At 39.8% G+C, this 24766-nt stretch overlaps 1 protein-coding gene across 1 annotated transcript in view; it reads left to right on the top strand.

Moving 5' to 3' along the window:
- Nucleotides 1-24766, top strand: part of TOP1 (DNA topoisomerase I) — a 95571-nt gene that overhangs the window by 44685 nt on the left and 26120 nt on the right. Inside the window, exons 4-11 of the mRNA XM_043602376.1 lie at nucleotides 1665-1788; nucleotides 2735-2790; nucleotides 5953-6048; nucleotides 7106-7181; nucleotides 10619-10725; nucleotides 18858-18973; nucleotides 22871-22992; nucleotides 23907-24029. Coding sequence (XP_043458311.1) covers nucleotides 1665-1788; nucleotides 2735-2790; nucleotides 5953-6048; nucleotides 7106-7181; nucleotides 10619-10725; nucleotides 18858-18973; nucleotides 22871-22992; nucleotides 23907-24029 — 820 coding nt within the window. The remainder of the gene's footprint in view (nucleotides 1-1664; nucleotides 1789-2734; nucleotides 2791-5952; nucleotides 6049-7105; nucleotides 7182-10618; nucleotides 10726-18857; nucleotides 18974-22870; nucleotides 22993-23906; nucleotides 24030-24766) is intronic.

The raw sequence follows: 24766 nt of genomic DNA, 5'->3' as shown, positions 1-24766 counted from the left end.
GCAGTAAACAAGTTTCATAAACTACCTGCCCAGCGCACTGAAGAAAACACTCATCTAGGTCGTCTGATGTTCTGCCACCCTAAATATGTGATTTTGCTTATTGCCACTTTAGTTTTTATCCACATGCATGCTTTTATATAGTTGCACTCATTTTATATATTCCTTTTTTCCATCTGTGGTCATAGGCATTGTATGTATATATCTGTAGGGCTTACAAATTATAGCACGATAGCTGCATAACATCTTTATGCAATGTTATTTCCCAAAGAGAAACTTCCAGGATCTAGATCCTAGGGTATGAACATTGTTTTAAATGTTTTTATTTTTGAGAGAGTGCAAGTGGGGGAGGGGCAGACAGGGGGAAAGAGGATTCGAAACGGGTTCTGCATTGACAGCAGTGAGTCCCATAGGCTTGAACTCACGAACCCCAAGAATACAACCTGAACCGAAGTCAGATGCTCAACCAACTGAGCCACTCAGGTGCTCCTAGGGTATGAACATTCTAATGGCTCTTGCTTTGTAATGTCATATTTAGTTTTCCAGAGGAGCAGTTCCTTTACAGTGGTTACCAGTATGTCCACAAAACCCTTTAATTTTTTAATGAATTAAAAAAAATATTTTATGTATTTTTGAGAGAGTACAAGCAGGAGAGGGGTAGAATGTGGGAAACAGAGGATCTGAAGTGGGCTCTGTACTGACAGCAGTGATCCTGATGTGGGGCTCAAACTCACCACTAGATGATGACCTAAGCCGAAGTCGGACGCTTAACCAGCTGAGTCACCAAGGTTCCCCGTCTACAAACCCCTTTAAAAGCAAGGCTTTAAACGTTTAGCACAGGATATGTCTTTGCTTTTAGCTAGGTCTTTTCTTATTGCAGGGTTTATAAGCCACCTCTGGAAGGGACCAGCCTTGGAACACCTGGGTGACTCAGTCGGTTAAGCGCCCAACTTTGATTTCGGCTCAGGTCATAATCTCATGGTACGTGAGCTCGGACCCCACATCAGGCTCTGTGCTGTCAACGCAGAGCCTGCTTCCTATCCTCTGTCCTGTCGGCCCCCTACACTCTCTGCCCTTCCCCCCCCTGCACGCGTGTGCTCACGTGCACGGGCTCTGTCTCTCTCCCTCCCCCTCTCCCTCCCTCCTTCCCTCCCTCTCAAAAATAAATACACATTAAAAAATTTTTTTTTAGAAGGGACGAGCCTTTCCTAGTTAAGCTAGCAGGAAACATCTACTGTGTTGGGCTGTCATTGGGTGTACATAGTCACCAAATGCATTTTTGTGTCATTTGTTTCTACCCTCTCACCTCAGATGTGATTGCTCAGTTTGGAGCTTCCATCATAGTTTTTGCTGGCAGACTATTGTAGAAGCCCAGTCTGTATATTATTAGTCACTTAACAAAAAGTCCTGGTATGTTTAGAATGACTGTGTTTCTCTTTGGTTTCTTTGCTCCTTCGAAAACATAAAAACATCAAACAAGAATAAAGAAAGTACAGTAGCCAAGAGCTTCTACTTGAACCTTCTGTCAGGATTGTTTGTTTAAAGCATTATAAGTTTCCATGGTTTCATGTCATCTTAGGGTATCTTGTGAGTTGATCTTGTGAAATGAACCCTTGTGGTCCCTACTCTGGGCTAACTCTTTCTTTTCTTTTTTTTTCTTTTTACAGTGAACATAAAGATTCTGAAAAGAAACACAAAGAGAAGGAGAAAACCAAACACAAAGATGGAAGTTCAGAAAAGCATAAAGACAAACACAAAGACAGAGACAAGGAAAAACGAAAGGAGGAAAAGGTACAGAACTTTCTTTCCAATGAGGAAGGAAGAGCTGTGAGATGTACTTTTCATTTTCTTTATCTATAAAAGCAGGTAATGAAAGTACCTTCATTGCATAGTAAAATCCCTTGGCCTTTGAGTGAAAAGGTCTCTGTCAGTAGACTTCGGCGTCAGTCACAGTCTTAAGCAATGAAGACCAAAGCCCTTTACCACTGAATTTCACAGCACCAAATCTATCCATATCGTTATCTTACTTTAAATGGCATATGGATAAATGAAGAATGTAGAGTTTCTGGAAATGTCAGCTTTCTTTCGTGGGGAAAATAATTCTGTTTTTGGGAGAAGGCATAATGCCATGTTGGTCTTTTGTTGAATGAAGGTCCTTCCTGAGTGAAAACTTAGTGATGCTGGTGCCCTTTGTGGCTTTTGGTTCCGTAACCAGTACAGGCCTTCTCAAAATGGCTAGGCTCATCTGGCTGCAAATGAGTGGTAAATCATTAAAAAAAAATCATTTTTATTTTAGTTTCTGAGAAAATAGTGTTGGTACTTGGTAAATTCAGACAATATGAAAGAGAATGTAATGAAAATTACACCTTCTTTCACCTCTTGCTCATTGTCCTTCATCTTTACCTTTTGTTTTGTTTTTTATTTTCTCTGCACACTGCCAAGGGCAAATCCTTGAGAGGTGGAGTATATTTATTGTGGGAGGGGGACCTGCCATCATTTAATGATAAAAAACTGTCATTTTGAAGGGAAACATTTCTTAGTAAATTGGATAATTCACCCTGAAGAACTGTAAAAAATGAGTCTTAGGAAAATGTCAAGACCTTTAGTTCACCTGTTCAGTTTTGCTAATAATAAGTCCGTCTGTGATCAAGAATTGAGACCACATGTTCTCAAATCAGAGCGAGGCTTCTTCAAATTTAGTCCTGTCAAGGTACTAACCAGTTACTATTATTTTCAGGTTAGAGCCTCTGGGGATGCAAAAATAAAAAAGGAGAAGGAAAATGGCTTCTCTAGGTAAGACTCCTCTGCTACCTTGGCTGTTCTTTTTCTTGGCCAGCTATGCATGTTGTAGTGTTGTCTGAACTTAAATATACTGACTTGACCCACCTCTAGGTTCCCAAGGAGGTCAGTAGTGAGAGGACTTGCTCTAAGCCAATCTAAGCATTTCCAAAGTGTCATTTAGTGAAACTGACCAGCACATTGTCCAGAAGGCTATTTTCAGTGGAGAAAATTGACAGGAAGAAATTTCTAAAAATTCAGATATAATTTACATACCATAAAATTCACCCTTTAAAGGTGTACAGTTTGGGTGCCTGGGTGGCTCAGTTGATTAAGCGTCTGACTTTGGCTCAGGTCATGATCTCACAGTTTGTGGGTTTGTGCCCCGCATTGGGCTCTGTGCTGACCGAGCTTGGAGCCTGCCTCAGATTCTGTGTCTCCCTCTCTCGCTGCCCCTCCCCACCTCTGAAAAATAAACATTAAAAAAATTTCTTAAAAAAAAAAAGTTTACAGTTTATTGGTTTTTAGTGTATTCACAAGGTTGTACAGCCTCCCCCTACCCCACTTTCTAATTTCAGAGCATTTTCATCACCCCCAAAAAGAAACTTCATATTCAGTCAGTAGTAATTATGGATTTCTTGAAGAAAACTCTACTCTGAATTCCTCCTTAGTAATACAGTAATCCCCCCTTATCCACAGTTTTGCTTTCTGTGGTTTCATTTAGCCACAGTCAGGAAGTAGATGATCCTCCTGACATACCGTCAGAAGGGCAGTAGTAGCCTTAATGCTACGCACAGTGCCGACATCATTCACCTCACTTCATCCTATCACATAGGCATTTATCATCTCACATCAGCACAAGAAGGATGAGTATAGTACAGTAAGATATTTTTAGTGAGGAAGAGACCACATTCACATAAATTTTTATTAAAGTGTTTTATAATTGTTCTGTTTCATTATTATTATTAATCTCTAGCTGTGCCTAACTTATAATTTTATTGCAAGTATGTATGTATAGGAATAAACATTGCATATATAGGGTTCAGTACTCTGCGGTTTGAGGCATCTACTGAGGGTCTTGGAATATATCCCCTGTGGATAAGGGGGCACTACTGTATTCTGAGGCTCATCTGTAGAAGCTTACTTGATATATGTTTTAGGGATTGGTGTAGATTTGAGTAGAGATACACGATTTCTTTTCAAGAAGAAGAGGAAAATGCACTCTCGAGTTTGGTTTTCCTGTACTGTTTTTGCCATTTTGATTCTCTTCATCAACCTTAGCTCCCTAAAAAAAACATGAAAGTCCCCTCTGGTTTCAAAAAATAAAAAGTTTATGGTCATATATTCTCATTTGTTCTATTGAATGACAGAATGGTTTTTCTGAGAATTGGTGGAAGGGTTTGCATATTAACTAGAGCACAGTGTTGGGGAATTTTGCCTCCTTGGAACTTCGAACTTTCAGTTTCGTTTGAGAACAGTTTTGAAAAATTCTGCTGTGTACTCTGAGTCCATTGACTAGGAGAAACAGGTGCCCTCTTCAGGCACATTTTGTAACTGTTCTAGGAATGCAGAATAATACAAGTCAAGAAGCATTAGAGCTGAAAGCTTCCCTAGGTGTTCTGATTTCTCACAGTGAGTACAGGGTAGCTATTTGCTGCCAAGAGACCACCTAGGACTTTCATTAAACTAACACTAAGATACGAATAGACTCTCTGGACTTGGTGTGTAGTCCAGGATTCAGTTTCAGAAATTCCATGTTAGAAGATCAGGAACACAGCCTTCCAGGCAGCCTTCCATTCACTTTGCCAGACTGCTTGCTAGCTTGCAGGGTTTTTTTTGTGGACCAATCCAGATACTTTACTGGGTGGAACACAGTTTTACAGTAAATTGTTTTACAAGTGCTTCCTTCAGGCCTAGTAACCCTGCCCACATGTTGTTAACTTCACCCGTGATAGTACTAGGATCTAGCATTTACTTAACTAGTTGGGTGAATGACAGTGTTTCTTTCCTTCTGGTGCAAAGTGTTTGGAGATACTGGACTCTTGACACTATGTTAGTAATTTCCGTGGTGAGGAGAAGCAGCTATAGAGATTGGCATTTGAGGAGTGTGCAGGTGTAAGGAAGAAAAACTGATCTCTTTAAACATTCAGATTCTGTTACAAGCAAGTGGATCCAGTATGCTTGGGGAATTGGGGGGTGGTAGCATTGAAACCCTGTGAATATCTTGAGTGTTCTTGGCAGCTGACTCTGGATGCTTATCTCTTGGAGCCCTTAGAAACAGATGGTTTCATGTTGGGAGGCATTCCCTGTACTGAGTTAGCTTTGTTGTTGCTTCTGTCTGTGAACTGTGAGGTTCTGCTGACTTATGCCAGGCCAGGGAACATCCCAAGGTTTGGTGATTGCTGGTCCCATGGTTTTGTGTGTGTGTGTGTGTGTGTGTGTGTGTGTGTGTGTGTTTAACTTGTTCCTTCCTATTTCTGGTTCAAAATAGTTGCCTAAGAGAATCATCTTTTTGTATTCAGAAGGCAAAAAGTCTTAACAAAAATAGGGCAAGGCACTCTCCTGTGTATAAAGTAAGTAAACTCTGGGAGGAAGTTGAACAATGAATAGATTTGGCTTGGAATAACTGCAGTTTCTTGTCATTTAGCACATGCACTTCTTTTGTTGTAATGTGAGCTTAGTTATTTTTCCATGTAACTAAGGTTATTTTCCATTAGAATCTTAAGATACAAGTTCGAGAAATAAATTTTTATTCCCTTCCTTATAAAAGCTGTATTTAGCTTTTGGTACTAGAATAATCAGTTTGCATCATTGGTGGGTTTAGATACATGTTCATGTTGTGGTTTGGGTCATGCTGGCAAAGACCGTGAAGATGCAGTAGGAAAGAATACTGACTTAGATTAAGGAGTCCTGATCCCAGATTTTGATATTGCCTGTTCACCTGTAAAATGGCGGGCAATACTGCCTACTTCACAGTAGATACTTCTACTCTTCTACTTCTTTCTCACAGTAGTGAGAATTAAGTGTAAGGAAGTGAAAACCTTTATAATTTGTACAAGTGCATGTTGTTATCCTTGTATTAACTACTTCTCAGTGAGATGATTTATCCCTACTTTGCAGTACTTAACAAACTATAGACATACCAGTCTCATTAACTAGTCTTTTTTCCCTCTTCAGTCCACCACGAATTAAAGATGAACCTGAAGATGATGGCTATTTTGCTCCTCCTAAAGAGGATATAAAGCCATTAAAGAGACCTCGAGAAGAGGATGAGTGAGTATTTCTTATTCCTTGATTTTTGGAAACAAAAAAGGATTTGTTTAAACAGTAAATGCGATGTATGTCTCTCCAGTTTGCAGAAAAATGGCATTGATTGACTTTAGTCATTTGGAATTTGTGATTAATGGTCTGGGCAGCTTAGTCATCTTTGATTTATAAATGTAGGCTTTGCTAAGCAAATAAGTAGTGTACCTGACTGATGCTTAATGCAGAAATGCTTATCTTTTTATTTTTTCATATTTAAAAAGGTAATGCCTGTTTATTGTACAAATTTCGAATAATATAGAGTTCATCAAGAACATTTAAATTATTCAAGTTACTTTAAATTTATTATCTCCTACCACAGATAAGTTTTTACTGTTAAAGCAATTTTTCCTAGGTTCTGTGCCTGTCCATGCATTCTTTTTTGGGTTTTTTTTTTGTGTGTGTGTGTGCCTGTCCATGCATTCTAAGTGAAGTTTCAGTGTATAGAGATAATAAAATTGCTCTTAAAACAATTATTTGAGGCTTGTGTGTACCTCTTTCTCAGATTCAGTGAGGTTAAGTTCTACTCATTATAATTTCAATCTTGTATAGCTTCTTATACTCCAGGAATCTATAAAAGATTTATGATAGAAAGTGGGTGGAAAGGGAGGAGGGAAAATACTTAGTGAACTCATTTGTATTCACTTAGAATGCATATAGTATTTCTTTCCTCCCCTTTCCAGGTAGGTATTACTTTGTGGTAGCTGTTGTTGCGCTGGGCATTTGGTCCCCAGACTTTCATCTTCTAGTGGTGTCTGTTTCTGTAGATAGCCCTCCATCCCCCATCTCTTCCAGGCCTGTATATAATATAAATGTTTTGTTCTATGTAGGACTATAACTGTTAGTCCTTGTTAGGCCTTCTTGACTTTCTCCATTCCGGTTCTGACTGTGGAATCAATCCCCAGCCAAGAATAATAGTCATGCCTGCTTTGGAAGCCTCCAAGAGGAGTTTGGAGGTCCTGATCCTGTTGGTGAGAACTACTGAGTCAAAGTTGTGTTAATTGCATGTTCATGTTCCCCTTTGTAGTGCTGATTATAAACCTAAGAAAATTAAAACAGAAGATCTCAAGAAAGAGAAGAAACGAAAACTGGAGGAAGAAGAGGTTAGTAAAGAGACTGTGGCCCTTGGAGGCTTGGGTTTGGAATAGGGAGTTTTCCATAAGACAGCTTTTGAAGGCAGGTGAATTTTAGGAATTTATTGGTCTTTCGTAGGGGAACTGCTAAGAAAGACGTGTAACAGTTGCTGTGGCACTGCAAGTTTTAAGATCTTTCTTAGCCTTCGTGGGTGACTCCCCATAGCTCTGCTGCTAGCTGATGTTCTTGGAGAAAGTACACCATCTTCATACCTGCAGAGGAAGTGTTAACAAGAAATCATACTTTGGCTTACAACCCAGAAGAGTTTTCCCTAAGAATGCTTTTTAGTGCTCTCATATCTAACAAAGCTTGCTCATCACTTACTTAGGGTAACTCTCCGTGTTTAAAGGTCTTTAATGGGTGCTGCTTGGACATATGATGCAATCCAAGCTCTTTACCACAACTCCTCCAGATCTGGCCCCTGCATCTGGTACCTCCCTTCATCTTGTGCCTCTTCTCTAATTTAGCTTGTTCCAGACACACTGAATTCCTTTGTTTCTTTTCCACACTGGATTCTTTTGTGCTTCACAGCTTTGTGTAGCACATGCTGTTCCCTCTGTCTGGAACACACATGTTCTTCCTCCCTTCTTCTCCTGGCTTATCACCTTCCTTAACATCTCAGCTCATCACAAGTACTTTTCTAGGGGTTTGGTTTTATGCTTGTAGTAGATTTAAAATAATATGGTCCCTTCTTTTGACACTTCCTATTTCTTATACTAAAGAGTTATTAGCAAGTAATTCAAGTGAAAGATGTTAGAAGATCACAGGAGTCTTACATCTTGCATTCTCAGAAGGGGTTGAATGAGTTCTTGGCTCTTATGCTGTGTTTGTGGTTAGCCATGGTCATGGGCAAGATGGATTCACAGGTATTAAGTCACTAGCACATCAGAGTATGAGCAGTAAAGATAGTAATAGGAGCAGTGGGTTTTAAGAGTGTAATCTATTATAGTAGTAGTAAAATTTATAATAATTAAAATTAAACATAACAGATGCTTACTGTGTATCAGACACTATTAGTGCTTTAAATGAATGATTGATTTCATTTCATCCTTACAATCACCTTTAAGAGGTAAATACTGCTGCTATCCTCTCTCCATTTTACAGATGCAGAGACTGAGGTATAGAGAAGCTGAATCATTTGCTTGAGTCCTACGTACTACTAAGTAGTAAAGCCAGGATTCAGTCCCATGCACTCTGATTCCAGAACCATTACACTAGCTACCATGTTATCTTGTCTCCTGCATGTCTTTGCTGACCTTTTAACTCCACGGGAGGGAGAAGAGTCTGAAGTGAAATCACATTAAGATTATTAATGAGAAGGAGAGCCATAGAGAGAGATGATCAGGTTCTAAGTTAGGAAACTGGTTTTCCTGACAGCTAGCCCGTTCTTAGCAGTGTCAGCTTATGAGCACCCTCTCAAGGAATCGAGAGTGAAATGCTGAGTGGTTGTGGTAGTCACCCCACTTTTGTGTACATTATCAGTACAGACTAGTGGGTAAAGAAATACACACAACTTTAGCTTTTCGATGCTTTCTGTACTGCTTTTAGGCCTTTGCTGCACTAATGTAAAATAATACCTTTTTCACAGTTTAGAAGGAGGTAGTAATAACTGCTTTAAACCGTTTGGAAAAAAGGACGCTTAACTTTATTTTTTTATTGTCCTTTTCAGCAACCCTCTCCCTACAGGGGAGGAAAAAAAACACACAGGCTGAAAGACCTAGAGTTAATACACAGTCTTATTATGGCCAGTACCCTAGATGGCAGGAGCAGTCCTGAAACCTCACTAATTGGCTGCGGTTTTGTTTCATTTCTGGGAATTGTTGGGAAGTCTCTCAGTGACTGATTATCCCATTTTGAGGCTTGAAAACATACAGTGTAGCCAGTGGTTTCTTGATGGGACCATCTGCTTGCGTGTTCAGAAGCTGTAGGGAGAATGTCTTAACTGAAAAACATTTCCCTTTCCTGTGGTGTGTTTCAGGCTAAATAGTAAACATTATCTGGATTATATGATCCTCTAGTACTTTCTCCTCCCAAACATACATTTATATTCTCCATTCCTATTTTAAAATAGTTTGGTATCATAGTCCTTCCCCTTCCTTCTAGCCCAAAAATCATTTGCTTTAAAATCCTGAGTTTGGGGCGCCTGGGTGACTCAGTTAAATGTCCGACTCCAGCTCAGGTCATGATCTCGCGGTTCATGGGTCCGAGTCCTGCGTCAGGCTCTGTGCTGACAGCTCAGAGCCTGGAGCTTGCTTCAGACTGTGTCTTCCCCTGTCTCTGCCCCTCCCCCGCTCATGCTCTGTCTCTTTGTTTCTCTGTCTCTCCCTCTCTCAAAAATAAATGAACATTAAAAAAAGAGTTTTAAAAAAATTCTGAGTTTATCCTGATAGTTATATCCTGTCATGTAGTCCTAGAATGTTTATATATTCCAGTCATTCCCATGAGTCACACTATTATTTTTCTGGTAATAGCAGCTATATAGGACCTTGAACAAGTGACCAAACCCTGTTTTGGAGTTTTCCTTGATTATAACTGGAAAAGGTCAAACTGTCGATAAAGGTCTTGATTCAAGCCCTGCCATTCTGTAATTGATTTTAAGAGGACTCAAAACCACCTTTCAGAGCTACATAAAACTTGCTGAGTAAGAAGTTATCTTGGATAGTTAGGACAAAGGAAAATATTCTTTAAGAGTTTAGATCCTGTGGAGCAGGACCCCCACCTGTTGAATAACACACTTTTTACTGGATGTGTGTGTTTTGAGATTAATCTCCTGTGTTACTGAGTTGTATTTGTTTATGTTTGTGCCACAATGACAGCTCATCTAGGGTCACAGTTCAAAGAAGAGCCATAGAGAAATACATTACTGTACTAGAAATTGGTGATCATTTTAGGACCTCTCAAATACTTGTTTACTGCTTCGTGACTCTATATGCAAGCAACAGTGATAGTTAATATTCCCCCACTAGACTCCATCAGGAATTTCCTTTCAAATTGTATAGTAAGTGTCTAATACAAGGCCTATACCCATTATTTGATGGTGTTGGGAGAGGTTTAAAAACAAGTGAGTGTAATACATTGGGATTCCTCTCTATTAACAGTGCTCTCCCAAACATTCCTCTGAGGCTAAAAAATATACGTATAATTTCCTAGACTCTTCCATGCATGGTGAATGTTTTTAACTACTTTCTTAGGTAATCATTTGTCAGGGAGTTTTGGGAAATACTGCTCTAGAGAAAAGGACCAGTAAATTTTCATTCACTTATTAAATTGAGAGGATTGGATTTAAGAACCTCTCCACTTGTAATATTCCGTGGTTCCAGTTTTTCTTCCTAATGGCCCCTCAGAACTACTTCTAAAAATGTGATTGGTACTTACTTAAGTGCTTTCTCACCATGTTTCTTTGTAGGATGGTAAATTGAAAAAACCCAAGAATAAAGATAAAGATAAAAAAGTTCCTGAGCCAGATAGCAAGAAAAAGAAGCCGAAGAAAGAAGAGGAACAGAAGTGGAAATGGTAACATGGCAGCCCTGGTTACAGTGTCCACTCTTGGGTTCCACGGCCTAACTGAACAAAAGTGTTATTAAAATTTAATAGCCTGATATTTGGAGGAGGAGAAAGTACTTAAATCTTTCCAGAATAACGTGCTGAAATAAGTTTTCTAGGTCCTAGCAAACATCCTAGTGAAAGCATTAACTACATTTCAACGTACTGGTTGTCAAAATTTGGTCCCACCCTGGAACAGAATGAACTACAGAAGTAGAGAGAGAGAGAGAGAGAGAGTGTGTGTGTGTGTGTGTGTGTGTGTGTGTGTGTGTGTTAGAGGAATTGGCATATGAAGAAAGTTGCATTTAAAATGATAGAGAAAAGATGGATTATTCTATAAATCAGGTTCAGGAAACTGCCTATTTATAGGTTTAAAAAATAAACTCCACAAGAAAATCTGGATGAATATTTTATAATTGTAGAATAACGAAGACCTTTTGAAGCAGGATTTATAACCAGAGCCATAAGGAAACGATTTATAAAATTGGTCTATCGAAATTAAAATGTTGCATATGGCCGACAAATTCATGGCATTAAAAACAATCATAAGGGAAAATACTTGCAGAGGACTGAGATTCTTAATATGAAAAAAGGTCTTTTAACGTAAATATGAAAGGAACGGTCTTAGAAAAGTGATCAGTAAAACATCTTAGGATAGGGGAAAAGAAAGATGCCAAGAACAATAATCAATGATACATCTTTTTGTTTAATGTCTTTCAGATTAGGAAACAATGCGTATCAAAATATCTAGGGTTGTAATTAAGAAAACAAGTGTCGGGGCGCCTGGGTGGCGTAGTCGGTTAAGCGTCCGACTTCAGCCAGGTCACGATCTCGCAGTCCGTGAGTTCGAGCCCCGCGTCAGGCTCTGGGCTGATGGCTCGGAGCCTGGAGCCTGTTTCCGATTCTGTGTCTCCCTCTCTCTCTGCCCCTCCCCCGTTCATGCTCTGTCTCTCTCTGTCCCAAAAATAAATAAACATTGAAAAAAAAAAAAAAAAACAAGTGTCATTGACAATGGGAGTGAAGATTTACTCTTTATGGGAGGAGTATAGTAGTAACAGGGTACTTCTGAAATGTGCTTAGGTTGGGAAATTTTATTTTTTAATAAATTTAGCTATTTAGAATTTTGAAATAAACAAGTATTTTTAATACTGATATGTTTTTTAAGCTATTTATTTGAGAGGGAGAGAGAACACGAATGGGGGGAAGGGCAGAGAGAGAATCCTAAGCAGACCCCATGCTTGTCAGTGTGGAGCCCGACGTGGTGCTTGATCTCACGAACCATGAGATCATGGCCTGAGCCAAAACGAAGAGTCCGACGCCCAACTGACTGAGCCACCCAAGTGCCCCTAATACTGATATTTCTTACAACTTTTTTTTTTAATTTTTTTTTTTAATGTTTATTTATTTTTGAGACAGAGAGAGACACAGCATGAGCAGGGAAGGGGCAGAGAGAGAGGGAGACACAATGTGAAGCAGGCTCCAGGCTCTGAGCTGTCAGCACAGAGCCTGACGCGGGGCTCGAACTCACGAACTGTGACATCATGACCTGAGCCGAAGTCGGACGCTTAACCGACTGAACCACCCAAGAGGCGCCCCTCTTACAACTTTTTAACTACTGTATAATTATACATGATTTATAGTTGTGTTGAAAAAAATTTGAATGATCCAGAGGTGTACAAGTTAGAAAAAAATGAGTTCTTTTTCCCATTCTTGTTTTTCCTTTCCAACTCTGAAGTAACTACCATTCATAGTTTGGTGTGTAGAGTTTTAGACCCACTAGTATGCATTTCCTCTGTGGCTTTTGTAATTTGGAACAGTAATCTCCCCAACCCAGCATGTCTGAGGAAAAGGGAAGGATCAGTCACCAGGGAGGTGACTGAGAGGAGCAGAGCTAAAGTGGCAGAAATGCTCAACACAGCTATGTAATTGGCATAGTTGGTTTGAGCATATGTGGGGTTAAAAGGAAAGTCTAGAAACAGAAAGTCACAGAGCAAAGGAATCCTGGGCCAGAGTCAGGAAACAAAAGGATGTGTGTTTTTATTTTCTTCAGAGTTTTTCAGAGATAGACTGTTGACTGTTTTAAGATAAAATGAAATGATTATGTAAATTAGGGGTTGTTATTAGGAGTCATGAGAATGGTGAGGTAGTGATCAGTTAAGTGTTTGCTGAACGAACAAGTTTATTTCCTGGTCATCACTAGCTCCCTGCTGCCTTCCCCCTTCCTGTGGAGCCTTGGCTTTTATTGGGCCCTGAAGCAGACATTCTCTTGTCCTGGTCCAGCCTTGTATGTGTGGAATTAGATAACCCTTGAAGAGTGTAATAGTCTCATTTTGCTTCTGTGGTTGAAATCCATATCAGTGTTGCCACATATTAATCCCGAGAGACCATGACCTTTGATTTTTATATTCTTATTTTGGCTTAAGTGGGACTGCTTAGTCTTTCACTGAAGATGGTTGGTTTGGGGGTGAGCTGTCTTTACTACAGCCTCCAATGCATGCTATCCTCATACATTGTTAAATTTTGTGCTTTCTTTAGCACATTGCTTGTTGGCACACTAAATTTTTAGAAGTAGAGAACAAAAATGATTGGCCTCTTAACTGATAGCTTGCCCGTTCTTCCTTTCATGGTAGGTTGCGTACTGTACTCTGAAGTCAGTTTTCTCGTCCTCAGTGTCTGCCTGCCACTGGCAGCATAGTCAGGGACCTTAAGTGGAAGATACTCTCATTTTTAGTATTCCTCTTGGCATCCCACTGAAAGTGTTACACACTTCACCAGGCACACATGAAGAACTTTTTTCTCCCCCCACCCCTCTTACCCACCCCGCAGGGTCTGCAGACTTGTTAATCTTGCCGAAATAAACCAGAAAAACTTTGATCTTTATCTTCCTCACTTTGGTAATTGTGGAGAGGGGAAAATGGTTCAGATCCCCTCTGGGTTTTATTTTTTCACATTTCCCCCATACAGACCATGTTACAAGTGCTTGTGGTATGCTCAGGCTTGTCTGTGAAGACCTATTTACCCAAGAGCCCCCCTGTTTTTGAGGGTTACTCTTTGTAGGTGTATGGAGTTTCAGTTCTTGAGTTAAACACACTTTTCTGTCAGGACTGACCTGTCAGAACAGAAGTCCCGTGTTTGTTCTAAACAGATGATTCTTCACAAAAAGACCTAGAAACTGGGGTGTTCGTTTGCTGTACTAGGTATGACTTTAAATGGAGTTTTCAGTCTTTTTCAACAAAGGCAAAATGCTGTAAGGATTTAGGATTGTAATGTAAGGAATTAGTGTTGAAAGACCAGGACTCAGAAATATAATCAGTAATAGTGATAATTAAATTTATGGAATATGAATTGATACTCTCCTCAAACCAGAGAAACTGTCCTTGATTCCAGAGATTAGCTTCAAGAAAGCTGTAGTAACTGAGCTTTATTTCTGAAATTTTAAAAATTACACATTTACAGTGTACTGTGAGGTGCTTCTTAACTGCGAGGGAGCTTGATTTCACACAGCACATGGATGTTTACCTTCCTGTCTTACATACATTTCTAGCACATTGTCACCTTCCCCTTTTCAAGCGTATTTTACTATCCATTGATACCTACCTTGAATTCATAAGTCAAGTCTGCCATAAAGAAGTCATTTTGGTGTCTAGGTACATGTTTTTCTTAATTTTATTGGTGAGCCATTGATGTAGGCCTAAAAGGACAATACTACTGTTTTCATATTTACAGTAATAGTTGTTGATCCAATGATATCAGCCTGTTGAAGGATATGGTCTCTTTCTGTTTAAACTGGGGTTTAGTGTTGAGTGATTCACTGAATCTCTTATTTTACTTAAATGGTAGAGAAGTTACTGTGAGTCCTCAGGATGAACATGCTGGAATAGGAAGAATTATAAAAACAGTTTGGAGTCTAAATTTAAAAACCACTGGAGGGCGCGTGGGTGGCTCAATTGGTTAAGCGTCTGACTCTGGGTTCTTGGTTTCATCTCAGGTCATGATCTCACAGATTATGGGATCATGGCTAAGGTCAGGCTCCACAGCTGGCAGTGTGGAGCCTGCTTGGGATTCTCTCTCTCTCTCCCTCACTCTCTGCCTACCCCTCCCCTGCTCATGCTGTCTCTGTCTTTCTCAAAATAAATAAATGAAGTTAAAAAAAAAAAAAAAAACACCGGAGTTGGGGTACCTGGGTGGCTCAGTTAAGTGTCTCACTCTTGGTTTTGGCTCAGGTCTTGATCTCACGGTTCGTGGGATCCAGCTCCCCTGTCAGCCCAGAGCCTGCTTGGGATTCTTTCCCTCCCTCTCTTCTCCAACCCTTCCCCCCCAAACAACAACCACCACCACTGGAGTTGATGAGAAGAATGGAACCGAGTCCCAGTATAAGGGAAAACGTGGTGTTCTCAGTCTCCTCACTGTCACTCTGGCAGTGCTGCACATAGGTGTCTTGCAGTTGCTTTCATATACATGCCTACACACATAATACATATATACGTACATGTGGATTTTTTTATGATTTGGAGAGTAACAGATTCTGGGATTTGGATGGGTTCCTGCATCTAAGCCTTCCTGTGCCAGTGTCTAGTTGGGAGATTCTGCCAGTTTCATATGTGGAAGTGGTAGGTTGGTTATTGAGGATCTTTGATGTAGTGCTCCTTCTAGATTTAAGATTCTGTTAAATCTTTGAGGTGTTTTTTTTTTTAATTTTTAGTTTTATAAAATACAAAAACCTAGAATTTGCCATATTGACCATTTAAGTGTGCGGTTAAGTGGTACTAAGTACATTCACGTTGTTGTGTGACCCTTAGCACCATCCCATCTATCTCCAGGACTGTTTTCATCTTACAAAACTGAAACTCTCCCTCATTCCCCTTTCTCCTGGCTCCTGGTAACTACCCTTCTGCTTTCTGTTCTTTGAATTTGATTACATAATCTCATGTAAGTGGAAATATACAATGTATGGCCTTTTGTGACTGGCTTATTTCACTTAAGAAAATGTCTTCAAGGTTCATCTGTGTTGTGGCATGTGTCAGATTTTCCGTCTTTCCCAAGGCTGAATAATATTTCATTGTATGTATAGACCACATTTCGATTATCCATTCATCTATTGATGGATCCTTAGATTGTTTCCACCTTTTGGCAGTTGTGCATAGTGGTGCTACGAATGCTGGAATGGAATGTTGCTGTGAATGTGTTTAAATATCTGCTTTGAATTGTTTTGGGTATATTCCTAGGAGTGGAATTGCTGGACCATGTGGTAGTTCTGTGTTTAACTTTCAAGCACTCATTCACTATACTGCTTTCCACAGTGGCTGCACAGTTTACATTCTCACCAGCGGTGCACAGGATTCTAATTTCTCCATATCCTCATCATCACTTGTTATTTTCTGGTTTGTTTTTGTTTTGATAATAGTCATCCTAATAGGTGTGAGTGAAATCTCATAGTTTTCTTTTATATTTCCTAGTGACTGGTGATGTGGAACATTTTTTTTCAGATGCTCACCGGCCATTTGTATATCTTTGGAGAAGTGTGTATTCAGGTCCTTTGCCTATTTAAAAAAAAATTTTTTTAGCGTTTTTTTTTTTTTTTTTTTTTTTTTTTTGAGACAGAGACAGAGACAGAGCATGAGCAGGGGAGGGGCAGAGAGAGAGGGAGACACAGAATCGGAAGCAGGCTCCACTCTCTGAGCTGTCAGCACAGAGCCCGACGTGGGGCTCAAACTCACGGAGTGTGAGATCATCACCTGAGCTGAAGTCGGATGCCAAACCGACTGAGCCACCCAGGCGCCCCTCCTTTGCCTATTTCTAATTGGATTGTTTGTTGTTTTTATTGTTGTAGTTCTTTATTTTGGATATTAATCCTTTATCAGATAATAATGCTTTGCAAATTATTTTCTCTCATTTGTGGGTTGTCTTGTCACTCTGTTGATTGTGTCCTTTGATGTGCAGTTTTTAACTTTGTAGTCCAGTTGGTCTTTTTCTTTTGTGGCCTGTACTTTTGTCTTAGCTAAGAAATCATGGCTTAATGCAGAGTCATGAAGCTTTTGCCCTTCTGTTTTCTTCTACGAGTTTTATAATTTTAGCCTGTATGTTTGTGTCTCTGATCCATTTTGAGCTTATTTTTGCATATAGTGTAAGGTAAGGACCCAATTTCATTCTTTTGCATGTGAATGTCTAGTTTTCCCAGCGCCATTTGTTGAAAAACCTACTTACTCCGTTGAATGGTCTTGGTACTCTTGTCAAAAATCATTTGATCATCTCCATTGACTTTGGTTTTATAGTGATGCTCTTTTTACAGTAATTTGGTATGTGTAATGTTTTATTTGATGTTTCTGAACTTCGTTTAAAATATTGGAGTTAGGGGCACCTGGGTGGCTCAGTCAGTTGAGCATCTGACTCTCAATTTCAGCTCAGGATGGTCTCACAGTTGTGAGATCGAGCACCACAGCAGGCTCTGTGTTGGGCACAGAGCCTGCTGGGCACGGAGCCTGCTTGGGATTCCCACACCCTGCCCTTCACTGGCTTGTGGATGCGCTTGCTATCTCAAGATAAACAAATACTTAAAAAAAAAATAAGGGGCGCCTGGGTGGCTCAGTCGGTTAAGTGTTCAATTTTGGCTCAGGTCATGATCTTGGCAGTTGCGCGTTCAAGCAGAGCCTGGAGCCTGCTTCGGAATCTGTGTCTCCCTGACTCTGCTCCTACCCCTCTTGTGCTCTCTCACTCTCTCAAAAATATATAAACATTTTTTAAAAATTATAAAAAATAAAATATTGGAGTTGGAAAAAATATTGTAGTTAGAAGATGATAAATAATATGCATAGTTAGCCTTTAGGAGTATTCTGTAGAACTTTGGAGCTTTTTAATTTTAAAGTAGAAATAGTGAAGATTAAAATTTGTGAAGTTTTAAAATATCCTATTCTGAGGCATCTGACCCTCGATTTCGGCTTAAGTAATTATCCTAGGGTCATGGGATTGAGCCTTGTGTTGGGCTCTGTGCTTGGCCTGGAACTTGCTTAAGGTTCTCTCCCTCTCTCCCTGCCTCCCCCCCTCTTTCCCTCTCTCTCTCTTCCTCCCCCCCCCCCCGCACTGTCCCACTCCCTCCCTCCATCCCTCTCCCCCATTGGCACTCTTTCTCTCTCTCTAAAATAAAACAAAAAGTAATAATAAAATATTCTATCTGTAAGACAACTGACTCTTAAAAAAACAAAATGGTGATGATGGTGAGAGGGTCTAATTCAGAAAAAGAAAGACTTTGAGACCTATCAGCCAATTTCAATGCATGATCCTAAAATTGGATCCTGGCCTATAAAATACATTTTGAGTATAATTGGGAAGTTTTTAGTATGGTCTAGGTATTAGAATGAAGCTAATTTTATTAGATGTGATAGTATCATAGTTATGTGAGAGAATATCTTTATTTTTACAGGTGAACTATTTAGAGGTGAGGTATATCTGCAGTTTACATTGCTGAAATGGTTCAGCAAAAAATAGGAAACTTAGCATAATATTAGCAGTTGTTGAACGCAAGTGATGGGGATCTGGTATTCCTTGTATTTGTCTTTTTCTGTATGTCTGATCATTTTTAGGGTTTTTAAAAAACTCTTTGCACTAAACTTTACATTCAGTTAGTTACCAGTGTCTGCTAGATAGCTCTAGGTAACCTATGAGTACCTTAAACTCAGTACCCCAACTGAACTGTTATTTCCCAGTCTTCTGTTCCGTCTTGCACTTTCTTATAGGGTTGTTTTTCCCTACATCTTCACCTGGCATCTACCTCTGTCATGTATACCATGGTGGTAAAACAACTCTTCCATTTCCATATCTCCCAGTTATTGCCAAGGTCCTTGAGTTGGGATCCCTTGTATCCACTCGTAGAACTGAACTGTTGAACTGTATTTTCCTGTGTTCACTTGAGTATTCCATTTTATTTATTGTGAGTGTTGGCTTTTTGAAGGTGAAGAATACTGGTTCTTTTGATCCAGGTCTTGAATGTGGCGCCCAGAGTTATTTTAGAGCGTCAACCAATTGAACGATAAATTCTTTGGGCATTTAAAAATGACACTTTGTATACTAGGTGATCACTGAACGGTGTTATACTTTATCTTTTAAAGGTGGGAAGAGGAACGCTACCCTGAAGGCATCAAGTGGAAATTCCTAGAACATAAAGGCCCTGTTTTTGCTCCACCATATGAGCCTCTTCCAGAGAATGTCAAGTTTTACTATGATGGTGAGTTATTCCAAGGTTGTCTAATTGTTGGCCAAGAAAAGAGCCTGCTTCTACTTAGGAATAGAAAACGTGGAGGGATCTTGTGCTATATAATCCTTTTTGTTTATTTCATTTTGTTTTATTGTCATTGTGTGGTTTGGGGGAATGGTCATCAGGTGTTTACTTACCTCTTAAAGGCTCATTTGGTGATGAAGGAACTGCCTTGAGAAAAAGGAACTGTTAATGTTTTAATTACATGGTCCCCAAAAGTTCCCTCCACATAGCTTACAGCCCTTGGTCCCCCAGTTAAATGTTTTTATCTGAACTTCATTTCTGAGAAGCCACTCTTTGCAAGATTTATTAGAAAAGCCTTACTTGAATGGTAGTATTTTACCTTAGCAATGTAATGCAAGCTGATAAGCTGCTCATCATGAGAAATAGTACTAGTATTCAGTTGAAGATTAGTCAGCCGTCAGCCTCTAGGTAGGGCTGGTCGGTGTCAATCACTCTGTACATAGCACAACAATATGCCTTTACTATATGTGCAGTCAGATTTCATAGGCTGCTGTAAAGAACTGCCCGCCTACGCGCTTCTCTCAGAACACTCAGAGTTGTCCATTAACTACCATTGGTGTTTCTGTCCTTGGGCTGAAGAATTGAAGAGTACCTTTGACATTCTTCCTGTTTGCAGTGTAGCACTGTGCAGATGGGAATGTTCAACTGATCTCCCTCATTCCAAGAGTTCTATCCATTAATGGCTAGAGCATTTTCCCCCAGACCCTTACATGCTTAAGATTTGCTAGGTGGATCTGGACTCATTTAATAGATGTGGAATAGTATTGGGGGGTTCTGAACCAAGAGGTCTGCTGACCAAACTTTGAGAAATACTGGGCAGGAAAACTGCCTAAGGGCATTAGTGGTGAACACACTCAGGAAAATTCTCGTACATCTCTTTGTCCGCCAGTAATGGCCTTAGGGCCACAGATATTTATAGATAAAGGTAGTAGTTTATACTGGGTCTTGCAAGTGGGGGACATGTCAAGCTTGGCAAGCTGGAATTCATTTTTTACTCAGTGTGCCTGTGTTAGACACCAAGACCCAGCAATGGACAATATTGACCACGCTCTGATTGCACAATATTTGCAGTCTACCAGGACCCTATAGCCTGAATGACAATTACTTGCATCATATAAACATTCTGACTTGTGTCGACCAGAGCACACAGGACACAGTTCTATTAGCCCTCATAGTTGGTTACTTAAATATAACTCCAAAGCCAAACTCCAATGAGGAAAAAGAGCCTAGAACCTTGGAAGAAGACAATCCTAAAAGGCCATGTATTTTGTAGCTCATGTCTGGACTTACCAAGAGCTTTAGAAAGCTCAACTAGTAAAGCCCCATTTTGAGGTTCAAAATGATTTGAAGGAAAGCTAGATTCTCTAGTCTCTTGGGTTTCTCTTTTTCAAGATGGGAAGCCAAGGCCTGAACCAGTCATCACTGGTCACTGTGGTCCTTTACTTCATTCTTGGCCAGTGCTCCATTATAGGAGCTCCAGCTGTATCATTTTCTCAGTTGGGTTTCTCACCGGTATTTCTTCCCTTTGATTACGTAAACTCGCATTGTGCAGTAAGTTAGGATGTTGTATTTGAATTATTGGTCCAAATTGATATTGTAAGTCCTGCCTGCTCTCTAGGGAAAAGAATTCTCAGACTCCTTTGGAACTGCCAGGGAGGCAGGGCACCCGCTTGCTGAAGCAGTGATTTGTCTCTCTTGAGAACGTCCAGTTTTCAGCTCTGACTCAGCAGTTTCTTCTTCCTGGAGCTCAGGCTTTTCCACAAAGTGCTCCCATTGCCAGGAATCTTCTAGTCCTCTTCCCACCACTCTGCTGCTGGGGAGCTGTCATTTCCTCTTTTGACAGCTCATCTAAAACAGGAGGCATCAAAATTCCTTCCTCTGTTGGTACAGAATTCAGTAAAATTGCCCAAAGAGTCTCCATTTTTTTGTTTTTCAAATATTTATTGATACTGGTTTATGTCAAACAGACCTAAGAACAGTTTACATTCTTTTCTTGCCATTTATTTTATTTCATTTATTTTATTTTTAGTGACTTGAATATAGTGACTTAAATTTATAGTGACTTAAATTTAGTGACTTAAATTTTCCTTTATATCAGAAACATTACAGGGAGCCTGGGTGGCTCAGTCGGTTAAGTATCTGACTTCAGCTCAGGGCGTGATCTCACGGTTCGTGGGTTCGAGCCCCGCATCGGGCTCTGTGTTGACAGCTTGGAGCCTGGAGCCTGCTTTGGATTCTGTGTCTCCCTCCCTCTGTCTCTCTCTGCTCCTCCCCTGCTCATGCTCTGTCTCTCTCTCAAAAATAAACATTAAAAAAGAAAAAGAAACATGTTACAGCTTTACTGGCAACTCTAGTTCAGACCTGAGTTGGGGAGAGCTGAAGAAGTGCCGGAAAGCCTTGAAAGCTAATAACCCTGTCGTCCCGAAAATGACTTCTTTCAAAGGCAGGAGGTTGGGGGGAGGGGGAGGAGGTTTGAATGGGGAATGTGGTGCCACCTGTTGGCCTTTCGAGTTGCGGATTCCACACAAGTTCTGTCTACCCTGACGATTTCAGTTTTGTGCCATGATTCCCTATATCCCGCAATTAGGGATGATGATTTCCCAGCCATCATGAAATGAGTTATCTTCTGAGTTTTGAAATGAATGGATTTCTGGTTAAGATTTAGTTTTCTATAATGAAAGTGAAAATCCTTGGTGAATTTTAGTAGCTATGTAATAGCAAGACAGTGGGATGGTATTTAACCGCATTTTAGGTATAGTCAAATTATTATGCCGTGGATTAGTTCCAGATGGTGTTGTAAAGTTGGATGTTCAAGAAAAAATGGAAATTGTCCCTAAGAGTACGGTTAAAGATACTCTATTCTAAAAGTAGATTAAACTCCCAAGTACTTCCCCTTATTGCTTTATTATCTAATTAAGGTACACAAAGCCCGTAGGCCTCATTCAGATTTACGTTACAGTTAGCCTTTTTCATTGTATAACATCAGGATTCCTTTAGAACAGCTTTTGCTAACGTGCACGCTACCAAGAATCTCAGTCATCCCTTGTGCTCTGGATGAGTCTGTTTCCCTGAAAGAGGCAACTTCATAATGCCTGTGTTCCAGAGCAATCATCTCAAACTCTAGTATGCACACGAGTCACCTGAGGGTCTCTTAAAATGCACTTGCTGAATCTATAGATCTGGGTTGGGGCTTGATTCTATGTTTCAAACAGAACTCCCACGTGATGCTAATGCTGCTGATCTGTGAGCCACACTTTGAGTATCAGAGTTCTAGAGGAAGGTCTTACTTAGATTTTTCGTGTGGGATATCTGGGCTTGCCTGCTGTGGATATATATTATTTTATTCATATTCCACCCACCTAACTTTAAAGAAGAAAGATGCCTATTTCTTTTCCCCACAATTCCTTTCTTCCACTCCCTGCCCTATCCCTTCCTCCCCTTCTTGAACAGAGGCTGCTTAGCTTAGCAGTGGCAGGAGTCCCTCTGAGGATTTGATTTTTAAAAACCATTGAAGAGGTGTAAAGGACCCTGCTTGCTGAAAGGAAAAGGAAGAGTGGCTGGGCCTCCCCCAGCTCATCCCTGTCCTGAGCAGGCACCTGGGAACAGTTTACTGGCATAGTCTCCAGAGAATGACCCAGGTAAATATCTGCTAAAGAGAAGGAGAACTTCTACAACTAGATATAAATCAGTGTATTGTCTTTGTTGTTGTTGTTACCATGTGTCACCAGACCTTGTATACCTTGGGAAGGTAAACCATTAGTTAGAAGACTTCTCCAGAGCTCAGTATTTATACTCAAAACATGAATTATACACCTCAATTTTTGGAACCACTTTTTCCTCTAGGTAAAGTCATGAAGCTGAGCCCCAAAGCAGAAGAAGTAGCTACGTTCTTTGCAAAAATGCTCGACCATGAATATACTACTAAAGAAATATTTAGGAAAAATTTCTTTAAAGACTGGAGAAAGGTATTGTAGCTTATGTATTAATATCCTAGCATCTCGCAAAGATATTAATCAAATACTAAATAGTAAACTGTAACTTCACAAAAAATTCTGATGTAAAATTTGAGCTTTATGAATTTTATTGTATTTAAAGTTTTTCCTTTTTCCCTATTTGTTCATTATGTTACATAGATTTTTCTATCCAACAAGAATATGTATATTTCTTTCCTCTCACTTTCATATGGCTGCAGGAGGGACTTTATCAGACCAAACAAAAAAACCTCAATTCTGGTTGAGCAAAGGAAACTTTGTCTCTGCAAGACTGCCTGCCCCTCTGTCTCCTATTGCAAAGAGAGATGTTAATGTGATGTCCCATTCCCTTTTTATTCTTACTTCCTTGCTTTTGGTACTTTTTGCTCTTGAAATCACATGTCCTACATCTGTTTAGGTGATTTTAAACAATCTACTTATTCTCAATTTGAATAATGTGGACAGAGGCTGAGGTGAAGTTTACCTTCTGAATAGCCCTGAAAATAACATTTTAAGTGAGTAGAGTAGTGATGTTTCTAAGAGAGAATAAGTATGGAAATGTTTCTCTTATTGCTAAAGGAAATGATACGTATTCATGTTTCTCAACTATGGGATACACAGGCCTGTGGATATGGCAGGGTGTAAAGAGCTCAAATACATAAGAGTTCCATGAGCTTTTTCAGTGATAAATCATGTAAAGTTTTTTTCTATTAAATATTTTATAATAGCACAAAGTAATAAAATTATGTTTTCTTTTTTTTCGAAACTCACAAATTTAGATTGGCTACCTCTCCAAACACCTTTGGCTGAAAAAAATGGTGCTTTGCTGTAATCACAAAGAAACCTAGGGTATTAAATAGTGTATTTACCTTCTTCTTCTGTCTCCCCCCCCCCCCTTTTTTGACTAGGAAATGACTAATGAAGAGAAGAATATTATCACCAACTTAAGCAAATGTGATTTTACCCAGATGAGCCAGTATTTCAAAGCCCAGTCAGAAGCTCGCAAACAGATGAGCAAGGAAGAGAAACTGGTACTATAGAATTTCTTTTTTTTTTTTTTTTTTTTAATGTTTATTTATTTTTGAGAGAGGCAGAGACAGAGTGCAAGCAGGGGAGGGACAGGGAGAGAGAGAGAGGGAGACACAGAATCCGAAGCAGGCTCCAGGTTCTGAGCTGTCAGCCCAGAGCCCGATGCGGGGCTTGAACTCACAAACCACGAGATCATGACCTGAGCTGAAGTTGGATGCTTAACGTACTGAGCCACCCAGGCACCCCGGTACTATAGAATGTCTTAAACCTCTGGAGAATTTTGGAATAGTGATTAGTTCATCTAATTTTCTTCTTGGTTCCTACACAACTTTGACTTCAGTAATTTTACATGGCTCTGTACTGAAGATTTAGGATTCTTGGCCGAGTAAAGTTTAAATTTTCTTAAGGGCTTTACATACTGAATGTTGTGAATAATAGGCACTTTATTGAATGACTTAGTGTAAGAACCTGGTGCTCTTTTGATCCAAAACCAGTCAGTAATTCCAATAATACAGTATTTAAGGACGGGCAGACCTGCACAGTGACTTCTGGATATTAGGGTTTTAAACAGATAATATTGTTCCCATACCTCCCTGTTCTTGATCTCCCTGGGATCTAGGCATGCTCATCCATCTCCATCTTCATTCCAGAATGATCTTTCTAGTATTCAGTGAGATGTCATTTTCTTCTAGGGTACCAGTAGGCAAACTATAGGCTGTCTGTTTTAATTAAAAAGTTT

The sequence above is a fragment of the Prionailurus bengalensis genome, chromosome A3 (assembly GCF_016509475.1).
Source record: "Prionailurus bengalensis isolate Pbe53 chromosome A3, Fcat_Pben_1.1_paternal_pri, whole genome shotgun sequence".
Classification (NCBI taxonomy): Eukaryota; Metazoa; Chordata; class Mammalia; order Carnivora; family Felidae; genus Prionailurus; species Prionailurus bengalensis.
Note: the sequence above shows the minus strand (reverse complement) of the source record. Positions and strands in the feature narration are given on the sequence as shown.